The sequence below is a fragment of the Oncorhynchus tshawytscha genome, linkage group LG01 (genome assembly GCF_018296145.1).
Source record: "Oncorhynchus tshawytscha isolate Ot180627B linkage group LG01, Otsh_v2.0, whole genome shotgun sequence".
NCBI classification, from domain to species: Eukaryota; Metazoa; Chordata; class Actinopteri; order Salmoniformes; family Salmonidae; genus Oncorhynchus; species Oncorhynchus tshawytscha.
In genome coordinates this window covers 30,947,938-30,971,644 of record NC_056429.1, presented here as the reverse complement: position 1 = coordinate 30,971,644, position 23,707 = coordinate 30,947,938, and the positions used below count along the sequence as shown (strand labels likewise).

Below are 23,707 nucleotides of genomic sequence, written 5' to 3'. Positions count from 1 at the left end.
ATCATGTTGTGGGGGTGCTTTCCTGCAGGAGGGACTTTATTATGTGGATATATTGAAGCAACATCTCAAGACATCAGTCAGGAAGTTAAAGCTTGGTCGCAAATGGGTCTTCCAAATGGACAATGACCCCAAGCATACTTCCAAAGCTGAGGGAAAATGGCTTAAGGACAACAAAGTCAAGGTATTGGAGTGGCCATCACAAAGCCCTGACCTCAATCCCATAGAATATTTGTGGGCTGAACTGAAAAAGCATGTGCGAGCAAGGAGGCCTACAAACCAGACTCATTTACACCAGCTCTGTCAGGAGGAATGTGCCAAAATTCACCCAACTTATTGTGGGAAGCTTGTGGAAGTCTACATGAAATGTTTGACCCAAGTTAAACAATTTATGGGCAATATTACCAAATACTAAGTGAGTGTATGTAAACTTCTGACCCACTGGGAATGTGATGAAAGAAATAAAAGCTGAAATAAATCATTCTCTCTCCTATTATTCTGACATTTCACATTCTTAAAATAAAGTGGTGGTCCTAACTGACCTAAGACAGGGCATTTTTACTAGGATTAAATGTCAGGAATTGTGAAAAATGAGTTTAAATGTATTTGGCCAAGGTGTATGTAAACTTCCGACTTCAACTGTAAGTGTCACATGATCTGTCACATGATCTCTGTATATATACACACCTGTTCTGAATGGCCCCAGAGTCTGCAACACCACAAAGCAAAGAGAACCACCAAGCAAGCGGCACCATGAAGACCAAGGAGCTCTCCAAACACGTCAGGGACAAAGTTGTGGAGAAGTAGAGATTAGGGTTGGGTTCTAAAAAAAATATCTGAAACTTTGAACTTCCCACGGAGCACCATTAAATCTATTATTCCAAAATGGAAAGAATATGGCACCACAACAAACCTGCGAACAGAGGGCCGCACACCAAAACTCACAGACCAGGCAAGGAGGGCATTAATCTGAGAGGCAACAAAGAGACCAAAGATAACCCTGATGGAGCTGCAAAGCTCCAGAGCGGAGATTGGAGTATCTGTCCATAGGACCACTTTAAGCTGTGCACTCCACAGAGCTGGTCTTTACAGAGGAGTGGCCAGAAAAAAAGCCATTGCTTAAAGAAAAGTATAAGCAAACACTTTGTGTTTGCCAAAAGGCATTTGGGAGACTCCCCAAACATATGGAAGCATGGCCCTAGTCCTCACCATCCAATCCAGCAGGGATTGAGATCCGGGCTCTTCGCTGGCCATGTCAAAACACTGACATTCCTGTCTTGCAGGAAATCTTGCACAGAACGAGCAGTTTGGCTGGTGGCATTGTCACACTGGAGGGTCATGTCAGGATGAGCCTGCAGGAAGGGTACCACATGAGGGGGGAGGATGTCTTCCCAGTAACGCACAGCATTGAGATTGCCTGCAATGACGACAAGCTCAGACCGATGATGCTGTGACACACCGCCCCAGACCATGAAGGACCCTCCACCTCCAAATCGATCCCGCTCCAGAGTACAGGCCTCGGTGTAACGCTCATTCCTTCGACGATAAACGTGAATCCGACCATCACCCCTGGTGAGACAAAACTGCGACTCGTCAGTGAAGAGCACTTTTTTCCAGTCCTGTCTGGTCTAGCGACGGTGGGTTTGTGCCATAGGTGATGTTGTTGCCGGTGATATCTGGTGAGGACCTGCCTTACAACAGGCCTACAAGCCCTCAGTCCAGCCTCTCTCAACCTATTGTGGACAGTCTGAGCACTGAAGGAGGGATTGTGCATTCCTGGTGTAACTCGGGCAGTTGTTGCCATCCTGTACCTGTCCCGCAGGTGTGATGTTCGGATGTACCGATCCTGGGCAGGTGTTGTTACACGTGTCTGTCACTATGAGGACAATCAGCTGTCCGTCCTGTAGGGTTGTCTTAGGCATCTCACAGTATGGACATTGCAATTTATTGCCCTGGCCACATCTGCAGTCCTCATGCCTCCTTGCATCATGCCTAAGGCACGTTCACACAGATGAGCAGGGACCCTGGGCGTCTTTCTTTTGGTGTTTTTCAGAGTCAGCAGAAAGGCCTCTTTAGTGTCCTACATTTTCCTGACTGTGACCTTAATTTCCTACAGTCTGTAAGCTGTTTGTGTCTTATTGACTGTTCCACAGGTGCATGTTCATTAATTGTTTATGGTTCATTGAACAACCATGGGAACCATGTTTAAACCCTTTACAATGAAGATCTGTGAAGTTATTTGAATTTTTACGAATTATCTTTGAAAGACAGGGTCCTGAAAAAGGGCCGTTTCTTTTTTTGCTGAGTTTATAAGACATGTCTATGTCCTGGAAAGTTGGAAGTTACGTAGAATGTAATTCTAGTCACATTAGCGCATGTTTGCAACAACCGTCCCAGTATAGGGACACCGATCCCTCAGTTTCACTTTGGACCCGATCAAGAACTTTTTCAAGGTGAAGAGACAACTTGTCATATGGCCATTTACTCACTTTCAGGAGTTCTGCACAGAGGGCTTTCTCAACTACATTTTTGTCTTTGTGGGAAACCAACAGTGCATAATAATCTGCATAGAGGAAAAGTTCACATGTACAGGCAGATTTCAGATAATGTATATACAATAGAAAGAAAAGTGGACCCCCGCAGTTGAATATTTTGGGTTTAGATAGGGTCCCATCCACATCTACCATCTGTGGTCTTCCTTGCAATTAACTGCTAACCCATTTTACTGCTACGTTGTTAAAGCCCATGGCTCTTAGTTTAACAGAATCTCATGATCCACGCCTTTTGGAGATCTAACAATTTCCCTACGTCTACTTCCTTCCTTATGTGGTCAGTTAGATATTGTAGGCAAGTGTCGGTGGAATGGGATTTCCTACTGTTACGCACGCCTCTATGAAGAGGGAACGCAACACCCTGCTACAACTAAACTCTCTGTGAAGCGAAAAAGGTATGGACTGTAGGTGCAAGTAAGAATGACAACAGGCAGAATGTGGTACCGTTTACAAGGACTTTATTCCTTTACACGGTAATATGGGGAAAAGGGGCTGGACGGAACCAAAGCAAAGAAAGTAAATCTCAAAGCCCCCCCCTCTCCTATTTTACCTGCCTACCCACTACTTACCTAATTTAGCACCACCTGGTGCCCTAACCAAAATACAAGGGGTGGTCCGCCCAGGTCTTACCTAGTGTGTCTAGACAGCGAATATGCTACGGGTATATGTATGCCCGCGGGCCTCTTGCCTAAGCACTCCCTAGGTGCCTTCCCCTTCCCCCTGGGAACAAATGAAACAGAATATTAAACAATTTTAAACAAACTAAGAAACAAAAGGATGTCAAATAAGCTCTATCTGAGCAACAAACTCACAGAACATACCACTTTCCAACAAAATCAACCTCTATCACAATCAATCTCAGCAATCCCTACCTCCAGCAAAATCTCTACCTCCAAAAAGATCTCCCTCCTGAACAGAACACTGGCTTTTATATAGCTTCAGAAGGAATGGGTAATTGGAGACAGCTGTGTCTTGACGAGGGGGCGGGGTCAGCTCTCCAATTAGCCCTGGAGTCGACCAATCAGCTGCTTGAGGGATTTCAGGAAGCCATTTCCTGAAATAAACACATGCAAATACACAATCTACAACACATAATCTGGGGAACGTAACACCTACAGACAGATTGGCGCTCATGTTAGGAAATATAACTGTCAATCTGTTCAGACATAATCTTTTCCGTGACCTTCGATAAAACAGGATTGAGACAGGCCGATAGTTTCCATGATCTAACGTATTCCCATTTTAATATAAAGGAATGACCCTTGAAAGGCTTAGTTCACTGGGAAAACACCCCAGTTCAAAAGACATGTTTATAATGTGAGTTACACAGGGGGTGATAAATTGCGCAGAATCCCTTAAATCTGTCAGGAATGTTGTTAAGGCCTCCAGCCAGTTGGGTTCTCAGTTCATGATGCAGACAGGAATAAATATCTCTCCGGGAAGAAGAAGGGTGGGGTGTATGTTTCATGATTAACGACTCATGGTGTGATTGTGAAAACATACAAGAACTCAAGTCGTTTTGTTCACTCGACCTAGAATACCTCACAATCAAATGCTGACCTTATATCTTCCATGAGAATTCTCTTCAGTTATTGTCACAGAGGTGTATATCCCCCTCAAGCTGATACCACTGGAACCCACATATCCTGAGGCCGGGTTCATTGTAGCTGGGGATTTTAACAAAACAAAATTTGATAAAAAGGCTGCCGAAGTTCTATTAACACATTGACTGTAGTACTCATGCTGCTAAAACACTCAACCACTACTACTCCAACTTCTGGGATGCCTAGAAGGCCCTCCCCTGCCCTCGTCTCAGCAAATCTGAACACAACTCCATTTTGCTCCTCCCTTCCTATAGGCTTCGCCCACTTTGAAGATAACACAGCACCACCGACATGGGCCGCTACCAAGGACTGTGGGCTCTCCTTCTCCGTGGCCACCATAAGAAAGACATTTAAGCGTGTTAACCCTCTCAAAGGCTGCCGGCCAAGATGACATCCCTAGACGCATGCACAGGTCAGCTGGCCTATGTGTTTACGGACATATTCAATCTCTCCCTATCCCAGTCTGCTGTCCCCACATGCTTCAAGATGGCCATTGTTCCTGTTCCCAATAAAGCAAAGGTAACTGAACTAAATGACTATCGCCCCATAGCACTCACTTCTGTCATCATGAAGTTCTTTGAGAGAATAGTCAAGGATCATATCACCTCTACCTTACCTTTCACCCTAGACCCACTTCAATCTGCTTACCACCCCAATAGATCCACAGACGATGCAATCGCCATCTCCCTGCACACTGCCCTATCCCATCTGGACAAGAGGAATACCTATAATAATACCTGTAAGAATGCTGTTCATTGAATACAGCTCAGCATTCAGCAACATAGTACCCTCCAAGCTCATCATTAAGCTCGAGGTCCTGGGTCTGAACCCCGCCCTGTGCAACTGGATCCTGGACTTCCTGACGGCCCACCCCCAGGTGGTGAGGGTAGGAAACTACATCTCCACTTCGATGATCCTCAACACTGGGGCCCCACAAGGGTGCATGCTCATCCCCCCTCCTCTATTCCCTGTTCACCCATGACTGTGTGGCCACGCACGCCTCCAACTCATCAAGTTTGCAGACGACACAACAGTAGTAGGGTTGATTACCAATAATGACAAGACAGCCTACAGGGAGGAGGTGAGGGCTCTGGGAATGTGGTGCCAGGAAAATAACCGCTCACTCAATGTCAACAAAACAAAGGAGATGATTGTGGACTTCAGGAAACAGCAGATGGAGCAACCCCTTATCCACATCGGCGGGACCGCAGTGGAGATGGTGGAAAGCTTCAAGTTCCTCGGCGTACACATCATTGACAAACTGAAATGGTCCACCCACACAGACAGTGTAGTGAAGAAGGAGCAAGAGCCTCAGGAGACATAAGAAATTTAGCTTGGCACCTAAAACCCTCACAAACTTTTACAGATGCACAATTGAGAGCCTCCTGTTGGCCTGTATCACCGCTTGGTACGGCAACTGCACCACCCACAACCGCAGGGCTCTCCAGAGGTTGGTGCGGTTTGCCCAACGCATCCCCGGGGGCAAACTATCTGCCCTCCAGGACACCTACAGCACCCGATGTCTGTTCACCCCACTATCATCCAGAAGGCGAGGCCAGTACTGGTGCATCAAAGCTGGGATCAGGAGACTAAAAAACAGCTCCTCTAGCACACTAGCACATTAGAGGCTGTTGCCTATGTACATAGACTTGAAATTACTGACCACTTTAATAAATTGAACACTAGTCACTTTAATAATGTTTACATATTTTGCATTACTCATCTCCATATGTATATACTATATTCTATTCTAATGTATCTTAGTCTATGCCGCTCTGACATTGCTTGTCCATATATTTATATTTTCTTAATTCCATTCCTTTACTTAGATTTGTGTATTGGGTTTATGTTGTGAAATTGTTAGATCATTTATTACTTGTTAGATATTACTGCACTGTCGGAGCTAGAAATGCAAGCATTTTGCTACACCTGCAATAACATCTGCTAAGCACGTGTATGTGACCAATACAATTTGATTTGAATATAAAATATGGCATTTCAATGCACAGTAGAACGTGGCGCTGGTATTATGGGTCATATCTTTTGAATGGTAAGGGCTAGAATCAAGCTGTTTTCTCTGAGGAAAATTGGAAGACTTGGCTACCTTGGCTACAGAACTTGGCTATGAAATGCAGTGAGGAAAGTGGGAGGGTTGAGCGAGATTACAAATTCAAATGACAGCCTACTTTTCTATACTGAAGGGAGAGAAAAACATAAATAGACTGTTGTTTTACTATTAAACTCAATTCTGCTCATTTTGTAAAGCTGCGCATCTGTCCTGCTAATGTTAATTGTGCTCATCACTAAAAAGCTTTCAATCTCTCCAAAAACTCTTGTCCAGTCCACTTGGTAGTCAGGATTTAGTCACAGAGATAGTTGTCTCATCTCATTTTAGTCAACTGAAATGAAAACTATTTTTTGTTTAGTTATAGTTTTGTCTGGGTCTATTTATTCCGTTATAGTCTCTTCAATTGCCACTGAAAAATATGTGTTAAAATGTTTCTCACAATTTTTGTTGACGGAATTAACACTGACACACACAAACACACATGTGAGCTGATCCCCTGTTCTCTGTCTGTTCCACTGGTATAAACCACACGAGTCTCTGAGCTCTGCCAGTGGGATTATCTGGAGAGTTAATTGTGAGCTGGAAGAACAGGAGAGCCACATGAGAACACCATAATGAAGCGCATCTCATCCTGCCACTCTTCTTTTGTCCTCCCTCATCTTTTGGTGTAGAAACTTTCTTTCCAACAACACAGTCTATTATTCCATTGACCCTCCTTCTATGGCAACTATTTAACATGGCGTGGTGATGAGGCATTTCTTTAATAATGTGTTGATGTGTTTGTTCTTACAGCCCGTGAGTTAACAGGAGCGGAGAAGTCGGTGGTTGCTGTGGAAACAGACATTGATGCTGAGGAGGCTCCCTTACCATTACCGGACAGTACGGTCGAGGAGTTTAACCGTGGGGTCACTGACCTGGACGGAGTGTACGCTACTGCCAAGACTCACCACACACACCTCAACAACCTCGACAAGAAGGTATGATGGCTGTATGTATGTGTTTTGGGGGTGTGGTTCGGGTATGTTTGGTGGGAAGAAAGGGGACAGGGTTGCAGCCCAAGAAGACTAAAAGTATATTAACATGCATATACTAACTAAGTCCTGGAATGAGAGAACACAGTAATGGATGGTCATTATTGCTTGTACCACTGAAATACAATACCATTCATCTATCTACTGTATAGATTGCTTAGTCCAGGTAACACAATACCATTGGTCCATCTATAGATTGCTTCGACCAGGGAAATGCAATATCTCGTGGCCTGTGTAATAATGGCTTGAGGTAGCGGAAAACAATAATGTGTGGCCTATGTATAGGTTGTTATGTAGGGTGATACATACTGCTTTTGTGAGACAGGGAGAAAACACACACACACACACACACACACACACTGCATTGTCTGATGTTACAACAGATTGAATTATATCAGGTGATATTGCTATTCTTGGATCGAAGACAATAAAATATTGTTACCAAGACTGCTTGGACAGTGTGAAAGCATGATTGTGTGTTCTATCTAGAGACCACTATATGGGGTGGCATGACTCGTTTGCGGCTTTATCTATAGCTTTATCCCTCTGACTGGACTGGAGAGTGATATATTGTGAGCTGTCTTTTTCTGTCTGTTTTTACCAGAATATTTAGTATGTATTTAGCATGAAGTTAAAATGTTTTTACCCTTAGGTAACACTTAGTTAGTTAACCTAATTAGCCACGCTGTTTTCTGCCTTATCAGAAGTTTAGGTAGCACTTCATAATAACTCCTCATAATGAAGCATTTATAATGGATTAGTAAGTCATTTTTTCATGATTTATTCATTGTTACGCCCACATTTGTAAATATTAGTAACCTAGTTATTCACACATTTATAAACAACTTTTAAAGTATTTAATAATGATTCATAAGATGTTTAATATAGGTCCGTATAATCCATTGGGTATTTTTTTTTCGTCATTTTTGTGTGGCCTCATCTAAAGTGTTGGCTATTGTTGGCTATTTACTGTTTTGAGTGACCAGTGTAATTTCTCACAAAAAGATGGACATACCATTGGTAAACATTCCAGCAGTACCTGATCCTCCTTAAGGTCTCGAAATAGCCCCTAGAATATAGCTGTTAGGGTGACCATATTACCACCCCACCGGCAGTCACGAGTCATGGCCGCAGTCAAATTCCATGTGACCATTTAGTCATGGTAACTAGGCTTCTCGAAAACTACGCACTGATGCTGCTGATGGTCAAGCCTACCAAACTTGCTAACTGCCAATCACTAATGGCCTGGTACTTATCAAATCACATTTTATTAGTCACATACACATATTTATGTGACACATTTTTGGCCTGGTAATTAGCGATTGTCCCTCTAAACGCTCTGACATCAACGCAAATCCATTAGAAAATCAATGAGCTCATGTTGTGCAAAATGTTGTGCAAAATGTCTATAAGCTATGCAATTACATGAGAAAACAGAGCTTTCATGGCCTCTATTAAAAAGATGATGATCCCATCAGCTTTCTATAGGCTAGGCCTACTATATTTATTTCTCAACGTTCCTAATATTAAGCACATTGCTCCACTTTACAACAGGAGTATAGCCTACCTGGCTGTTATGAAAATGAACCGCAGGAAAAACATCCTCCTTTCGCTATTTTAGTGCTATACTGTTGTTTGCTCAGTTAAATTTAGAATTTGTATAATTAAAAGACAGATTAGTCTTTTCATTGTCCTCTCTTTAAAGCACTAACAATTTGCTTTACCAACGGTTTGCATGTTTTGGTTTTTGCCCTAGTACTACACAGCTGATCCAACTAATCATCAAGCTTTGATCATTTGAATCAGCTGTGTAGGGTTAGGGTAAAAACTAAAATGAGCACCCCTTGGGGTCCCGAGGACCGAGTTTGGAAAACGACACATTTAAAACAAAAAATGTTTTAAACAACTAATGATCCTCTGTGGCCAAATCATGCTTTAGTAGCCTATGTTTGAATTATTGTATTTATTTCTGTATAGACAGGAGTAGGCTAATTAGGCTATATCATTTTAACAATTTAATTACATTTCCTTTAGGAAAAGCTTCCCGTAGCCTTATGGACGGACTGCCTATGCTTGCATATTAAAAACGTAACCACGTAACCTCCATTTGCTATTCGTGTGCAGGCTGCGGATTATTATTTTTTTTGTGGGCTATTCTCAATCAAAACTAATTCCACCCATAGGCTATATGTAAAGACCAGATTAAATTACGAATAGTGTGATGAGTGAGAAAATGATCAAGTGCTTGTCAAATTGTGAATGAGGAATGAGAAACTGATGACGTGTGTGCAGCCTGCGCGAGAAACAGAGAGAGCCCATGCCTTTCATGCAACTTTTTTCAAATCATCATTACTGTCGCATAATGTAGCCTTAGAATGTATTGAAAATCAAAACATATAGCCTAACGTTTGTATCACAAATAAAGTTACGCATATAGGAGAACCTGTTTCTTTGATAACACAGAATAGCTGCATGTGTGCACTCCCTCGGAAATCGTTTGAAGGAAATATCCTTTTTATTTTATTCAGCTAGGTTCAATTGTATTCTTCATGTTATAAAATAATAGAAAATAATGCCACAGAATTCTAAGCAAATCTGCTAAATTAATTAGTGTAGCCCACAGCCATATGGCATAGCCAGATCAGGGCCTAACTTAAGATCATCTGGGAATATGCCATATGGACATTCTTCTGAAATAGGCTACATTTTCTTCATATCATGTTTTTTAGCCTTGCATAAAAACATTGTGGATCTATTGTGATGGTGTGGGCCATATTAAATTGATTTATTAGAATGTAGATGTTCTGCATCAGCATTGTGTAGGCTGTGTGTGAAATCCACAAGATGCTAAACGTGTTTATGTTAATTAATGGCAATTACCATGAGACAAGCAGTTATTTGAAAGACAATCACTGGCTGACAAAATGTAATGACAGGCCCTACCCCAGAACATATCAATGGTTGGGCCTCCCGAGTAGCGCAGTGGTCTAAGGCCAATTACCGTGTGCCACTAGATTCTGGGTTAGAGTCCAGGCTCTGTCGCAGCCGGCCGCGACTGGGAGACCCATGGGGCGGTGCACAATTTGCCCAGCGTTGTCTGGGATAGGGGAGGGTTTGGCCAGCAGGGATGTCCTTGTCTCATCGCGCACTAGCGACCCCTGTGGTGGGCCAGGCACAATGCATGCTGCCACGGTCGCCAGGTGCATGGTGTTTCCTCTGACACATTGGTGCGGCTGGCTTCCGGGTTAAGTGGGCATTGTGTCAAGAAGTAGTGCGACTTGGTTGGGTTGTGTTCCGCCTGTCCCGAGTCCGTACGGGAGTTGCAGCGATGAGACAAGACTGTAGCTACCAGTTGGATACCACGAAATTGGGGAGAAAACGGGGTAATAAAATAATAATAAATATATATAGATTATTATTATTATTATTCATTTTTATTTATATATGTATATATATATATATACACATATATATATTTTTAAATATTAATACTAATCTATGGTTAAATAATAAGCACACAAAAGGATGCTTTAGAAAACGTATTGAACATTTTATTCCTGTTGTAATAGTCTGATGTATAAAATAATGTATTTAGTCCGAAAATGCTAACATAAGCATTTCTTGGCAGTGACTTTTCTACCAAAACCCAAAGTGTGGAAACAAGTAACACCATAAAATAACAATACCGAGGCTATATACATGGAGTACCGGTACTGAATTAATGTGCGGGAGTACAGGTTAGTCGAGGTAATTGAGGTAATATGTACATGTAGGTAGGGTGTACATAAAGTAGCTATGCATAGCTAATAAACAGTGAGTAGCAGCAGCATAAAAAAAGGGGGGCGATCAATGCAAATTGTAGCCATTTGATTAACTGTTGCCGAGTAGTTACCATACTAGGCGGGAATACAACCCATAAGGATACTCTCAATAGTGCAGCAGTAGAACTTTTTGAGGAACGGAGGACCCACGCCAAATATTTTTAGTCTCCTGAGGCATTGTTGTGCCCTCTTCACGAGTGTCTTGATGTTTTTGGGCCATGATAGTGTGTTGGTGATGGGGTCAACAAGGAACTTGAAGCTATCAACCTGCTCCACTACAGCCCCGTCGATGAAAATGGGGGCGTGCTCGGTCCTCCTTTTCCTGTAGTCCAAAATCATCTCCTTTGAGTTGATCAGGTGGAGGGAGAGGTTATTATCCTGGCACCACACTGCCAGGTCTCTGACCTTCTCACTATAGGCTGTCTCATCGTTGTCTGTGATCAGGCCTGCCACTGTTGTGTTGTCGTCAAACTTAGTGATGGTGTTGAAATCGTGCTTGGCCACGCAGTCGTGGTTGAACAGGGAGTACAGGAGGAGACTAAGCATGCACCCCTTATGGCCGTGTTGAGGATCAGTGTGGCAGATGTGTTGTTGCCTACCCTTTCTCCCTGGAGGCGGTCCATCAGGATGTCAAGGATCCAGTTGTAGAGGGATGTGTTTAGTCCCAGGGTACTTGCTTGGTGATGGGCTTTGAGGGCACTATGGTGTTGAACTCTGAGCTGTAGTCAAAGAACAACATTCTCACGTAGATGTTCTTTTTGTCCAGGTGAAAATCGCAGTGTGGAGTGCAATAGAGATTGCGTCATCTGTGGATCTGTTGGGGCGGTATGCAAATTGGACTTGGTCTAGAGTTTCTGGGATGAAGGTGTTGATGTGTGTCATGGCCAGCCTTTCAAAGCACTCCATGGCTACAGACGTGAGTGTTACGGATTGGTAGTCATTTAGGCAGGGTACCTTGGTGTTCTTGGTGGTCTGCTTGAAACATGTAGGTAATACAGACTCTCTCAGGAACAGGTTGAAAATGTCAGTGAAGACACTTGCCAGTTGGTCAGCGCATGCTCTGTGTACATGTCCTGGTAATCCATCTGGCCCTGCAGCCTTGTGAATGATGATCTGTTTAAAGGTCTTACTCACATCGGCAACGGAGAGCGTGATCACACAGTCATCCAGAACAGTTGGCGCTCTCATGCATGCTTCAGTGTTGCTTGCCTCGAAGCGCACATAGAAGTAATTTAGCTCATGTGGTAGGCTCATATCACTGGGCAGCTCACGGACGGGCTTCCCTTTGTAGTTCATAATAGTTTGCAAGCCCTGCCACATCCGACGTGCGTCAGAGCCGGTGTAGTAGGATTCAATCTTAGTCCTGTATTGGCGCTTTGCCCTCTTTGTTGGTTCATTGGAGTGCATAGCAGGATTTCTTATAAGTGTCCAGGTCAGAATGCCGTTCCGATGCACTGAAGCAGGTGACTGATGTGGTGTACTCCTCAATGCCATCGGATGAATCCCAGAACATATTCCAGTCTGTGCTAGAAAAACAGTCCTGCAGCTTAGCATTTGCATCATCAAATCAAATTCAGTTGTATTTGTCACATGCTCCAAATACAACAAATACACCTTACCGTGAAATGCTTACTTACAAGCCCTGTGTTGTGTTGTTGTATGTGTCGAACTGCTTTGCTTTATCTTGGCCAGGTCGCAATTGTAAATGAGAACTTGTTCTCAACTTGCCTACCTGGTGAAATAAAGGTGAAATAAATAAATAACTTTCTGCTTTAGTTTTTGCTTGTAAACAGGACTCAGGAGGATAGAATTATGGTCAGATTTTCCAAATGGGGGGCGAGGGAGAGCTTTGTATGCATCTCTGTGTGTGGAGTAAAGGTGGTCTAGAGTTTTTCCCCTCTGGTTGCATGCTACATGCTGGTAGAAATGAGGTAAAACAGATTAAAGCTTTACTGCTTTAAAGTCCCCGGTCACTAGGAGTGCTGCCTCTTGATAAGCATTTTCTTGTTTGCTTATGGCCTTATACAGCTCGTTGAGTGCGATCTTAGTGCCAGCATCAGTTTGTTGTGGTAAATAGACAGCTACAAAAAAGATAGATTATAACTATCTTGGTAAATAGTATGGTCTACAGCTTATCATGAGGTACTCTACCTCAGGCGAGCAAAACCTTGACACTTAGATTTAGCACACCAGCTATTATTGACAAATAGACACAGACCACAACCCATCGTCTTACCGGAGGTAGCTGTTCTGTCTTGTCGATACATGGAAAACCCATCCAACTGTATATTATACATGTCTTTGTTTCGCCACGACTTGGTGAAACATAAGATATTACAGTTTTTAATGTCCCGTTCGTAGGATAGTCTCGAACGGAGCTCAAACGGAGCTTATTCGGTTTATTCTCCAATGATTGGACGTTGGGCCAATAGGAAGGATGGTAGAGAGGGGTAACACACTCGCAGACACATTCTCACAAGGCACCTGGATCTGTGTCCCCTGTATTGGCGTCTCCTCAGGAAGATGGCGCAGACAGATAGGCCCTAAGCAAGTTTGCAGTATTTCATTTTTTCTGGAATTCCTGACGGCCCGCCTCCAGGTGGTGAAGGTAGGAAACAACACCTCCACTTCGCTGATCCTCAACACAGGGTCCTCACAAGGGTGCGTGCTCAGCCACCTCCTGTACTCCCTGTTCACCCATGACTGTGTGGCCACGCACGCCTCCAAATCAATCATCAAGTTTGCAGATGACACAACAGTAGTAGGCCTGGTTACCAGCAATGACGAGACAGCTTACATAAAGGAGGTGAGGGCCCTGGGACTGTGGTGCCAGGAAAATAACCTCTCACTCAATGTTGATAAAACAATGGAGCTGAACGTGGACTTCAGGAAACAGCAGATGGAGCACCCCCTATCCACATCGATGGGACCGCATTGGAGATGGTGGAAAGCTTCAAGTTCCTTGGCGTACACATCACTGATGATCTAAAATGGTCCATTGTAGTGAAGAAGGCTTGGCACCTAGAACCCTCACAAACTTTTACAGATGCACAGTTGAAAGCACCCTGTCGGGCTGTATCACGCCTGCTACAGCAACTGCACCGCCCACAACCGCAGGGTTCTCCAGAGGGTGGTGCGGTCTGCCCAACACATCACCGGGGGCAAACTACCTGCTCTCCAGGACCCCGATGTCACAGGAAGGCCCAAAAGATCATCAAGGACAAAAACCATCTGAGCCACTGCCTGTTCACCTGCTATCATCCAGAAGGCGAGGTCAGTACAGGTGCATCAAAGCTGGGACCAAGAGACTGAAAAACAGCTTCTATATCAAGGCCATCAGACTGTTAAATAGCTAACACTAGGCGACTTCCACCCTTTTACATAACCCTGCACATTAGAGACTGCTGCCCGATATACATAGACTTGAAATCACTGGCCACTTTAATAATGGAACACTAGTCACTTTAATAATGTTTTTATATTTTTGCTTTACTCATCTCATATGTATATATTGTAGTCTATTCTATGCCACTCAGTCATTGCTCATCCTAATATTTATATAATCCTTCATTCCATTCTTTTACTTTTAGGTTGTGTGTATTGTGTGTATTGTTGTGAATTGTTAGATATTACTGCACTGTTGGAGCTAGAAACACAAGCATTTTGCTACACCCGCAATAACATCTGCTAAACATGTGTATTTCATTTTATTTGAATGACAGGGATTTGGGCCTGGTCCGGTAGCAGCAGTAAATCCTTTGCATCTGATCATTAAAGAAAAAATCTTTGTCCAGTTCGATGTGAGTAATCGCTGTTCTGATATCCAGAGAATCTTTTTGGTCATAAGAGACAGTGGCAGAAATATTATGTACAAAATAAGTTACAAACAATGCAAAAAAACAAAATAATATTCTTGTTACGGTTTTCTAGGTGTGAAGGAGAGTCGGACCAAACTGCAGCGTGTAGATTGCGATCCATATTTAATAACGAACGTAAAACACGAATCAAATAACAAACACTACAAAAACAATAAACGTAACGAAAACCGAAACAGCCTATACTTGTGTAACCTAACACATAGACAGGAACAAGAACACTAAGGACAAACTCAAAGAATATGGCTGCCTAAATATGGTTCCCAATCAGAGACAACAATAAACACCTGCCTCTGATTGAGAACCACTCCAGACAGCCATAGACTTTGCTAGATAACCCCACTAGCTACAATCCCAATACATACACACCAAAACCCCAAGACAAAACACACCACAATACAAAAACCCCATGCCACACCCTGGCCTGACCCAATACATGAAGAAAAACACAAAATACTTAGACCAGGGCGTGACAATTCTTCAGAGATGCCCAATACTTTATTTCCCTCCCATTTCATTTTAAAAGGTTACCATGTTTTGAGGCTCAGTAATGGTGCCACCAAACAAAGCCATGTGTGAAAATAATCTGCTGTTAAAAGACTGAAACACTGGAAGCATTTAAAGATTATACATGGAACATTTCTGCCTGCAAATCAAACATGTAACATTTCTACCTCAATCACATATTAGTAGTAATGAAGGAACAAAAATTCACTAGATCTGGCCAGCTGTTGTGTGCAGGCAACATTTCCCTGTTTTATGATTAGTTTGAGTTTGTGACATCGACAACATTACCAAAACATTCACATTAACTCTTCGTCAAATCCTTGCAACAGTTGTTCCACAACAGGTTTTATGAATAAAATGTTATACATTTATTTATTTCCTTTAGCATTCTTCATTGTGTGCTTATAATCTTACCATTGATATGTTTTAGGCTATTTTGAGACCTTAAGGAGCATCAGGTACTGCTGTAATGTCTACCAATGGCATGTCCATCTTTTTGTGAGGAATTTTACTGGTCACTCAACTTAACTAATGATTAGTAAATGGTTTGTAAGGACCTATATTAAATGTCTTATGAATGGTGTCACGCCCTGGTCTAAGTATTTTGTGTTTTTCTTCATGTATTGGGTCAGGCCAGGGTGTGGCATGGGGTTTTTGTATTGTGGTGTGTTTTGTCTTGGGGTTTTGGTGTGTATGTATTGGGATTGTAGCTAGTGGGGTTATCTAGCAAAGTCTATGGCTGTCTGGAGTGGTTCTCAATCAGAGGCAGGTGTTTATCGTTGTCTCTGATTGTGAACCATATTTAGGCAGCCATATTCTTTGAGTTTGTCGTGGGTGATTGTCCTTAGTGTCGTTGTTCCTATCTCTTTATTTACACAAGTATAGGCTGTTTCGGTTTTCGTTACGTTCTTTGTTTTGTAGTGTTTTGTGTTTATTCGTGTTTCACGTTGTTCATTAAACATGGATCGCAATCTACACGCTGCATTTTGGTCCGACTATCCTTCACACCTAGAAAACCGTAACAAATGGAGTAATGATTAATACATAATTATCTATTTACCAATCCATTATACATCCTTTATTACGTGGTGTTATTATAAAGTGCTACAAAAGTGTACATGTAGATAACATGTAACATAAACATTCCATTGAAATGTCATAATGTAAATGACAATAGTTTTCACTTAGTTAACACAAACAACCATATAAATAGGCCTAAAATGTGCTTATGCAGCATTCTTGCTTCAAGCTGCAGGTAGAAATTTCTACTGAACCTCTTAGTTGTCAGTTGCAGAAGCATGTATTATTATAGAGGGGGTAAATGGAGGTCTGTGAGGTGAAGTGTATCCTTAAATCCTATTAAAGACAGAGTTATGGCGACGGAGTGTTCTATATGGATCTGATTGGAACCAACATGGCGTGAAATCACTACAACAACAGAGGGTTAAGAAAGGCCTCGATCACCCCCTTGAGTCAGTGTGTTTGTGTGTGCGTTTGTGCGTGTACGTATGTGTGGGGTGTATAACTTATCCACTGTGGGTTTTCTGAAAGCTCATGAAAGGAAAGGAGCCAAAGACCTTAAGGTCTATTTTCTCCTGTCAGGTCTCATTAATTTGACAATGCCTTTTACTTCCAACCACTTCTTCGTCACAGCCAAAAATCAATCCAATGACATCATGTGAACAACTTGCAAGACGCCAAGACTAGTGTTGTGGATTAAAGACACAGTCCTTAGATTCTCTGTCCCCTGGGGTAAGAAGATGAAATGGAAACTTAATTCACCTGAATTAAGAGGTGAGAAAATTAAAAGGGGAAAATGTAATTTTTACACCAATCAATGTGGCTGTTCATCTTCTTTAGTTTTCTAGTGACACTTATTTACAAGATATTGAGTTTACAGACAAGACTGCTTTGCACTCTTTTTGTGTTGGAGTGGGTTTTGTTGGGTTGTTTACTGTAGATGCTACTAGTGCTGTCCCTGAACTTTGAACTCTGCTGTGATCTGGATGTGGGTTGTAGAACAAACAGTTTCGAGATTTCCCAGTCTGTTTCTACTCAACTCGTTGCCTCTTGTTTCTTGTTCAGATGCCTGCAGGTGTGTTTTAATGGAGCATACTGCTTGCACACTGTCCAACAAATGGGCTCCGAAATGTTCTACTGCCGGGAACTGGGGTGCTGCTGCTCACTCAGATACTGGGGGGGGGGTCTCTCTCTCTCTCTCTCTGTCTGTCTGTCTCTGTCTCTTTCTCTCTCTGTCTCTCTCAATTTTCCAAAGCTTATTAGCTGAGGAATCAGGAAGATGGGGTGTTCAGTGTGAAACAACCACTCAGCCTGACATCCATTAACAACACTGAAACTGTAAGGTTCTGTGTGTAGCTGGTGCAGAGGAGGTCAGGCGCAGAACAGCAGAGATGAGTAAATAAAAGTAACTTTACTCAAAGTCATCAAAATACAAGAGAATTACCAATTACCCACAATACGGACCACAATACAACAAACATACATGGGGAAACAGAGGGTTAAATAATGAACATGTAATTGGGGAATTGAAAACAGGTGTGTAAAGACAAAGAAAAAAAATGGAAATTGAAAAGTGGATCAGCGATGGCTAGAAAGCCGGTGACGTCGACCACCGAACGCCTCCCGAACAAGGAGAGGGACTGACTTCGGTGGAAGTCGTGACAGAAACATTAGAGATATATAAATAGTTTGAAGGTGCTGCTGTGCTAGCATGCTGTTGTGGCCTTTCCTCCCGTTTGTGTAACCCTGTCGTAAAAATCTGTCATGAATGATGTCTTCACTGATTGGATCGGCTCTTCCTCGACTTGTAACCACATCTCAAATCTAAGGAAGATGATTGGCCCACACATATTAGAAAAAGACCCCTCAACTTAGTTTGGCCAAGCTAATTAAAGCAGAATGATCAGTCCAACACTAAATGGGACAGGTCTCCTAGAACAGGGTTCCCAAACTTTTCATTCGGGGCCCCCCTTCCAGCATTGGGGAACATCCCACGCACACGTATATTCATGTGATATTTGAGTGACAAAAAAATGACAACAATATCTATGGGCTTAAGAAACATCATAAAAAAACCTTAGCTGACATGGGCTAGTTGATCTGGACATTTCTGACCAGTTATAAATCGCTCTTGCGAACACCGGGGACAAACTGATGATGCAATACCCAATTTAGAAATTTCACCTTGTGCACTCTACTATTATGACTTTCAAGAGTAAGTTTAAAGCCCCCCCCGATGACCCCTCTGGGGCGCGCCCACAGTTTGGGAACTACTGTCCTAGGAGATAGTGTTGAGTCCGGGAGAAACTCTCCCTGTAGCGCTGCATGGAATTATACTGAACAAAGTTATAAACGCATGTAAAGTGTTCGTCCCATGTTTCAATGAGCTGAAATAAAAGATTCCAGAAATGTTCCATATGCACAAAATGCTTATTTCTCTCAAATTTTGTCAACACATTTTTTACGTCCCTGTTAGTGAGCATTTCGCCTTTGCCAAGATAATCCTTCCACTGGACAGATTTGGCATATCAAGAAGCAGCATGATCATTACAGAGGTGCACATTGTGCTGGGGACAGTAAAAGGCCACTCTAAAATGTGCAGTTTTGTCACATAACACAAAGCCACAGATGTCTCAAGTTTTGAGAGTGCATGCAATTGGCATGCTGACTGCAGGAATGTCCACCAGAGCTTTTGCCAGAGAATTTAATGTTCATTTATCTACCATAAGCCTCATTTTAGAATATTTGGCAGTATGTCCAACCGGCCTCACAACCACAGACCACGTGTAACCATGTCAGCCCAGGACCTTCACATCCGGCTTCTTCACCTGCGGGAAGGTCTGAGGAGCCACCCTAACAGCTGATGAATATGTGGGTTTGCACAGCTGAAGAATTTCTGCATAAACTGTCAGAAACCGTCTCAGAGAAGCTCATCTGCATGCTCGTCATCCTCACCAGGGTCTTGACCTGACTGCAGTTCGGCATCATAACTGAATTCAGTAGGCACAAGCTCACCTTCGATGGCCACTGGCACGCTGGAGAAGTGCTCTCTTCAAGGATGAATCCTGGTTTCAACTGTACCGGGTGGCAGAAGGCATGTATGGCGTTGTGTGGGCAACGTTGTGAACAGAGTGCACCATTGGGGCGGTGGGGTTATGGCATATGCAGGCATAAGATACGGACATCAAACACAATTGCATTTTATTGATGTCAATTTAAATGCACAGAGATATGGTGATGAGATCCTGAGGCCCATTGTCATGCCATTCATTACCTCATGTTTCAGCATAATGATAAACAGCCCCATTTCACAAGGATCTGTACACAATTCCTGGAAGCTGAAAATGTCCCAGTTCTTCCATGGCCTGCATATTCACCAGACATGTCACCCATTGCGCATGTTTTGGATGTTCTGGATCGACGTGTACAACAGCTTGTTCCAGTTCCCGCCAATATCCAGCAACATCGCACAGCCATTGAAGAGGAGTGGGACAACAATCCACAGGCCACAATCAATAGCCTGGTCAACTCTATGCGAAGGAGATGTGTGACTCTGCATTAGACAAATGGTGGTCACACCAGATACTGACTGGTTTTCTGATCCACACCCCTACCTTGTTTAAGGTATCTGTGACCAACAGATGCAAATCTATATTCCCAGTCATGTGAAATCCATAGATTAGGGCCTAATTAATAGAGTTTAACTGACTGATTTCCTTATATGAGCTGTAACTCAGTAAAATCATGGAAATGATTGCATGTTGCGTTTATATTTTTGTTCAGTGTTCTGCTCATTTTAACAACACTGTGTCCTTCTCACTGTGTCAGATACCATATTTTAACATGGCCACAGGCACAAACAACTCTAAGGGAATGGACCCCTTTGCATTAATAATACATGAGTTGTGCTGTGTTGAGCAGACCAGTAATATCAGACAGTCATCAATATTAATGTCACAGACAGACACACAGTGCTTTCTTTATTCATGAGGACAGAATAGCCAAAGAATACAGATTTAAAAAATATATTTTACAGTACTTTACAGATACGACAGCACAACTGGCTGTATATCACTCCACACACCACGTAATCATTAAACATACTTCAGTATTGTGTGGTGCCAGGACAACAACCTCTGCCTTAATGTCAGCAAGACAAAGGAGCTGATCGTGGACGACAAGAATTGGAGGGCAAAACACACCCTCATTCACATCGACGGGGTTGTAGTAGAGCGTGTCGAGAGCTTCAAGTGCCTCGGTGCATACATCACTAAAGAATTAACATGGTCCACACACACAAACAGTTATGAAAAGGCATGACAACGCCTCTTCACCCTCAGGAGGCTGAAAAGATTTGGCATGGGCCCTCCGATCCCCAAAATGTTCTAAATCTGCACAATTGAGAGCTTGTTGACTTGCTGCAGCACCACTTTGTATGTCAACTGCTTGGCAACCGACCGCAAGGCACTACAAAGGGTAGAGCTTACGGCCCAGTACATCACTGGGGCCGAAATCCTGCCATCCAGGACCTCTATACCAAGCGGTGTCAAAAGAAGGCCTTAAAAATGGACACCGAGGCACCGAGGTACTCTAGCCATCAAAGTCATAGAGTGTTTTCTCTACTACTGCAGGGCACTGCACCAAGTCTAAAACCAGCAGGACCCTGAACAGCATCTTCCCCGAAGCCATAAGACTGCTAAATACTTAACCAAATAGCTAACCGGACTATCTGCATTGACCCTTTTTGCACTAACTCTTCTGACTCATCACATATGCTGCCAATACTGTTTATTATCTATCCTGTTGCCTAGTCACTTTATCCCTTACTTTAGTAGCCTAGGCCTACTCCCGACCGGTCACGTTGTACAGCGCCACATTTTCTTAATGGAAACCCTGAGGCCTACATAGGCTACTGTAAAATGCATTCTCGTTTTTCTTGGTATAGAAACACCATAATATTAAAGCTGTTTGGGCACATGAACCGCTAGCGGAACACCTACGACAACATCCGGTGAAATTGCAGAGCCCGAAATTCAAAATACAAAATAGTAATATTAAACATTCATTACAATACAAGTGTCATACATCATTTATAAGCTTAACTTCTTGTTTATCCAACCGCGTTGTCAGATTTCAAAGAGGCTTTACGGCGATAGCATACCATGCAATTATCTGAGGACAGTGCCCCACATCAAAATACTTTTTCAACAAGCAGAAGCGTCACAAAATAACAAATAGCGATTACATCACTTACCTTTGAAGATTTTCCTCTGTTTGCAATCCCAAGGGTCCCAGCTACACAATGAATGGTCGTTTTGTTCGATAAAGTCCTTTATATCCAAAAAAGTCAGTTTAGTTGGCGCCAATGATCTCAGTAATGCACTCGTTCAACATGCATACAAACAAATCCAAAAAGTTACCGGTAAAGTTCGTCCAAACAAGTCAAACGATGTTTCTAATTAATCCTCAGGTACTCTAATATCTAAATAAACAATTATATTTAAGACAGAGAATAGTATGTTCAATAGGGAAGATAAATAATGAAGAGCGCACACCTCATTCACGCACCAACAAGATTACTTTTTAATGAGAGACACCTTGGAAATTCTGTTATACTCACAGACATTATTTTTACAGTTTTAAAAACTTCAGAGTGTTTTCTATTCAATGCTAACAATTATATGCATATCCTAGCTTCTCGGCCTGAGTAACAGGCAGTTTACTTTGGGCACGTGAGTCATCCTAAATTCCGAACAATAACCAGTATGCCAAAGAAGTTTTAATCAATTTAATTCAGCTAAATTTCAAACAGTATCAACAGCACAACAAATACAATAATAATTTACCAAAAAATTATAATCAATCCCATATAGTCTGTTCTAACAAAAAAAGGTTATAAACTCTTTAGTAAAGCCAAGATTAAAAACAATCACATGCATTCGTGAATTTAATCGCTTTAGTCGACATGTTGCGGTTTATTCATTATTCAAGGCTCCCTTTGTTATTTTGTTAAATTGAATGATTGATTGATATACTGTATATTGAGATAGGCCTTTAGGCCAATAAGTAAGTTATGTTAAAACAGCTACAGTAAACAGGACTCTTAGGCCTACTGCCCCATGTCATTTAAATAACTTAATTTCATAAAAATCCTTGAACCCACCTGTCCCTGAATTTTCCTAAAAAGGTGTATTTTACTCTCTAGCAGTAGGCCTACTGTACATTGAGATAAATATCATAAAATACTAAATCTTTCTGAGCATTTCATCCTCAAAGCACAATTAAGGTCTGCTGCAACATATGCATATTAACATATGCATATTGAATTGATGGAACTTAGCGAGTATCCTATCAATAGACACCAGTCTAATAAATCAATTTAATATGCACAATCACAAAGAAATCCATTCATATTTTGTTGAAGGAGGTCATAAAAAACATGGCACAATTTATTTGAAATAGCATGTTTTAAGATGTATTTATCTGTTCTATATGCCTAGTTGTTGAGGCTATGACTGCCCCATGTCAATAAAGTGAACTTGTTAATTTACCAAATATCACACGATTATATTCACCAGCCCCTCACAATATGAATATGATGGAATATAACAGAATAAAATAGAAAGGAGACTGTCCCCAAATGGGTAATTGCTGATTGTCATCGGTGGGCATGGAGTTGTGGTTATTCTAGGGAATATGTTGAAAGACCATCTGTAAAAACTAGCAACTAGCAAAACTAGCTTCATTAAAAACCTATGACGTAATGCATTCCAACATACCATACCGCAGCATCCCACAAGCTGGTGCTGCTGCATGATGCAACTTTTAAATGAGGACCCACTGTATCTACTTCAATTACACTGGTTGCTCAACTAAACGTTTTGCGATTATGTTGCAGGACTTAGAGGTCATTTGTGGTTTAGTACCGTACCCTGTGTCACTACTTCATTGCTCCAGACCAGCGCAACGGGGAGTTAGAGCACTGATTATGCTTTTGGGTCCCAAGGATCTACTGTGTCTCGATAACTGAAAATGAATGGGCGAAAAATACACTTATATTTTGTTACAACTCGTCAGTATTACTTACTAAAACTGTTGTTACAATAAGGTTTTTACTCTAAGAGAAACTTAGACTACAATTAGGGTGTGGAAAAGTTTATTTAAAGGATTATTTTGCTCTTACCGTAGTACTGTAGCCTACTCCCGACCGGTCATGTTATACAGCGCCTGGG

At 42.2% G+C, this 23,707-nt stretch overlaps 1 protein-coding gene across 3 annotated transcripts in view; it reads left to right on the top strand.

Moving 5' to 3' along the window:
- LOC112249405 (carboxyl-terminal PDZ ligand of neuronal nitric oxide synthase protein) overlaps window positions 1-23,707 on the top strand; it is a 239,935-nt gene that overhangs the window by 157,248 nt on the left and 58,980 nt on the right. For all 3 annotated transcript variants that reach the window (XM_024419268.2, XM_024419262.2, XM_024419273.2), the window contains one exon: window positions 7,014-7,198. In XM_024419268.2, the coding sequence (XP_024275036.2) occupies window positions 7,014-7,198 (185 nt within the window). The remainder of the gene's footprint in view (window positions 1-7,013; window positions 7,199-23,707) is intronic.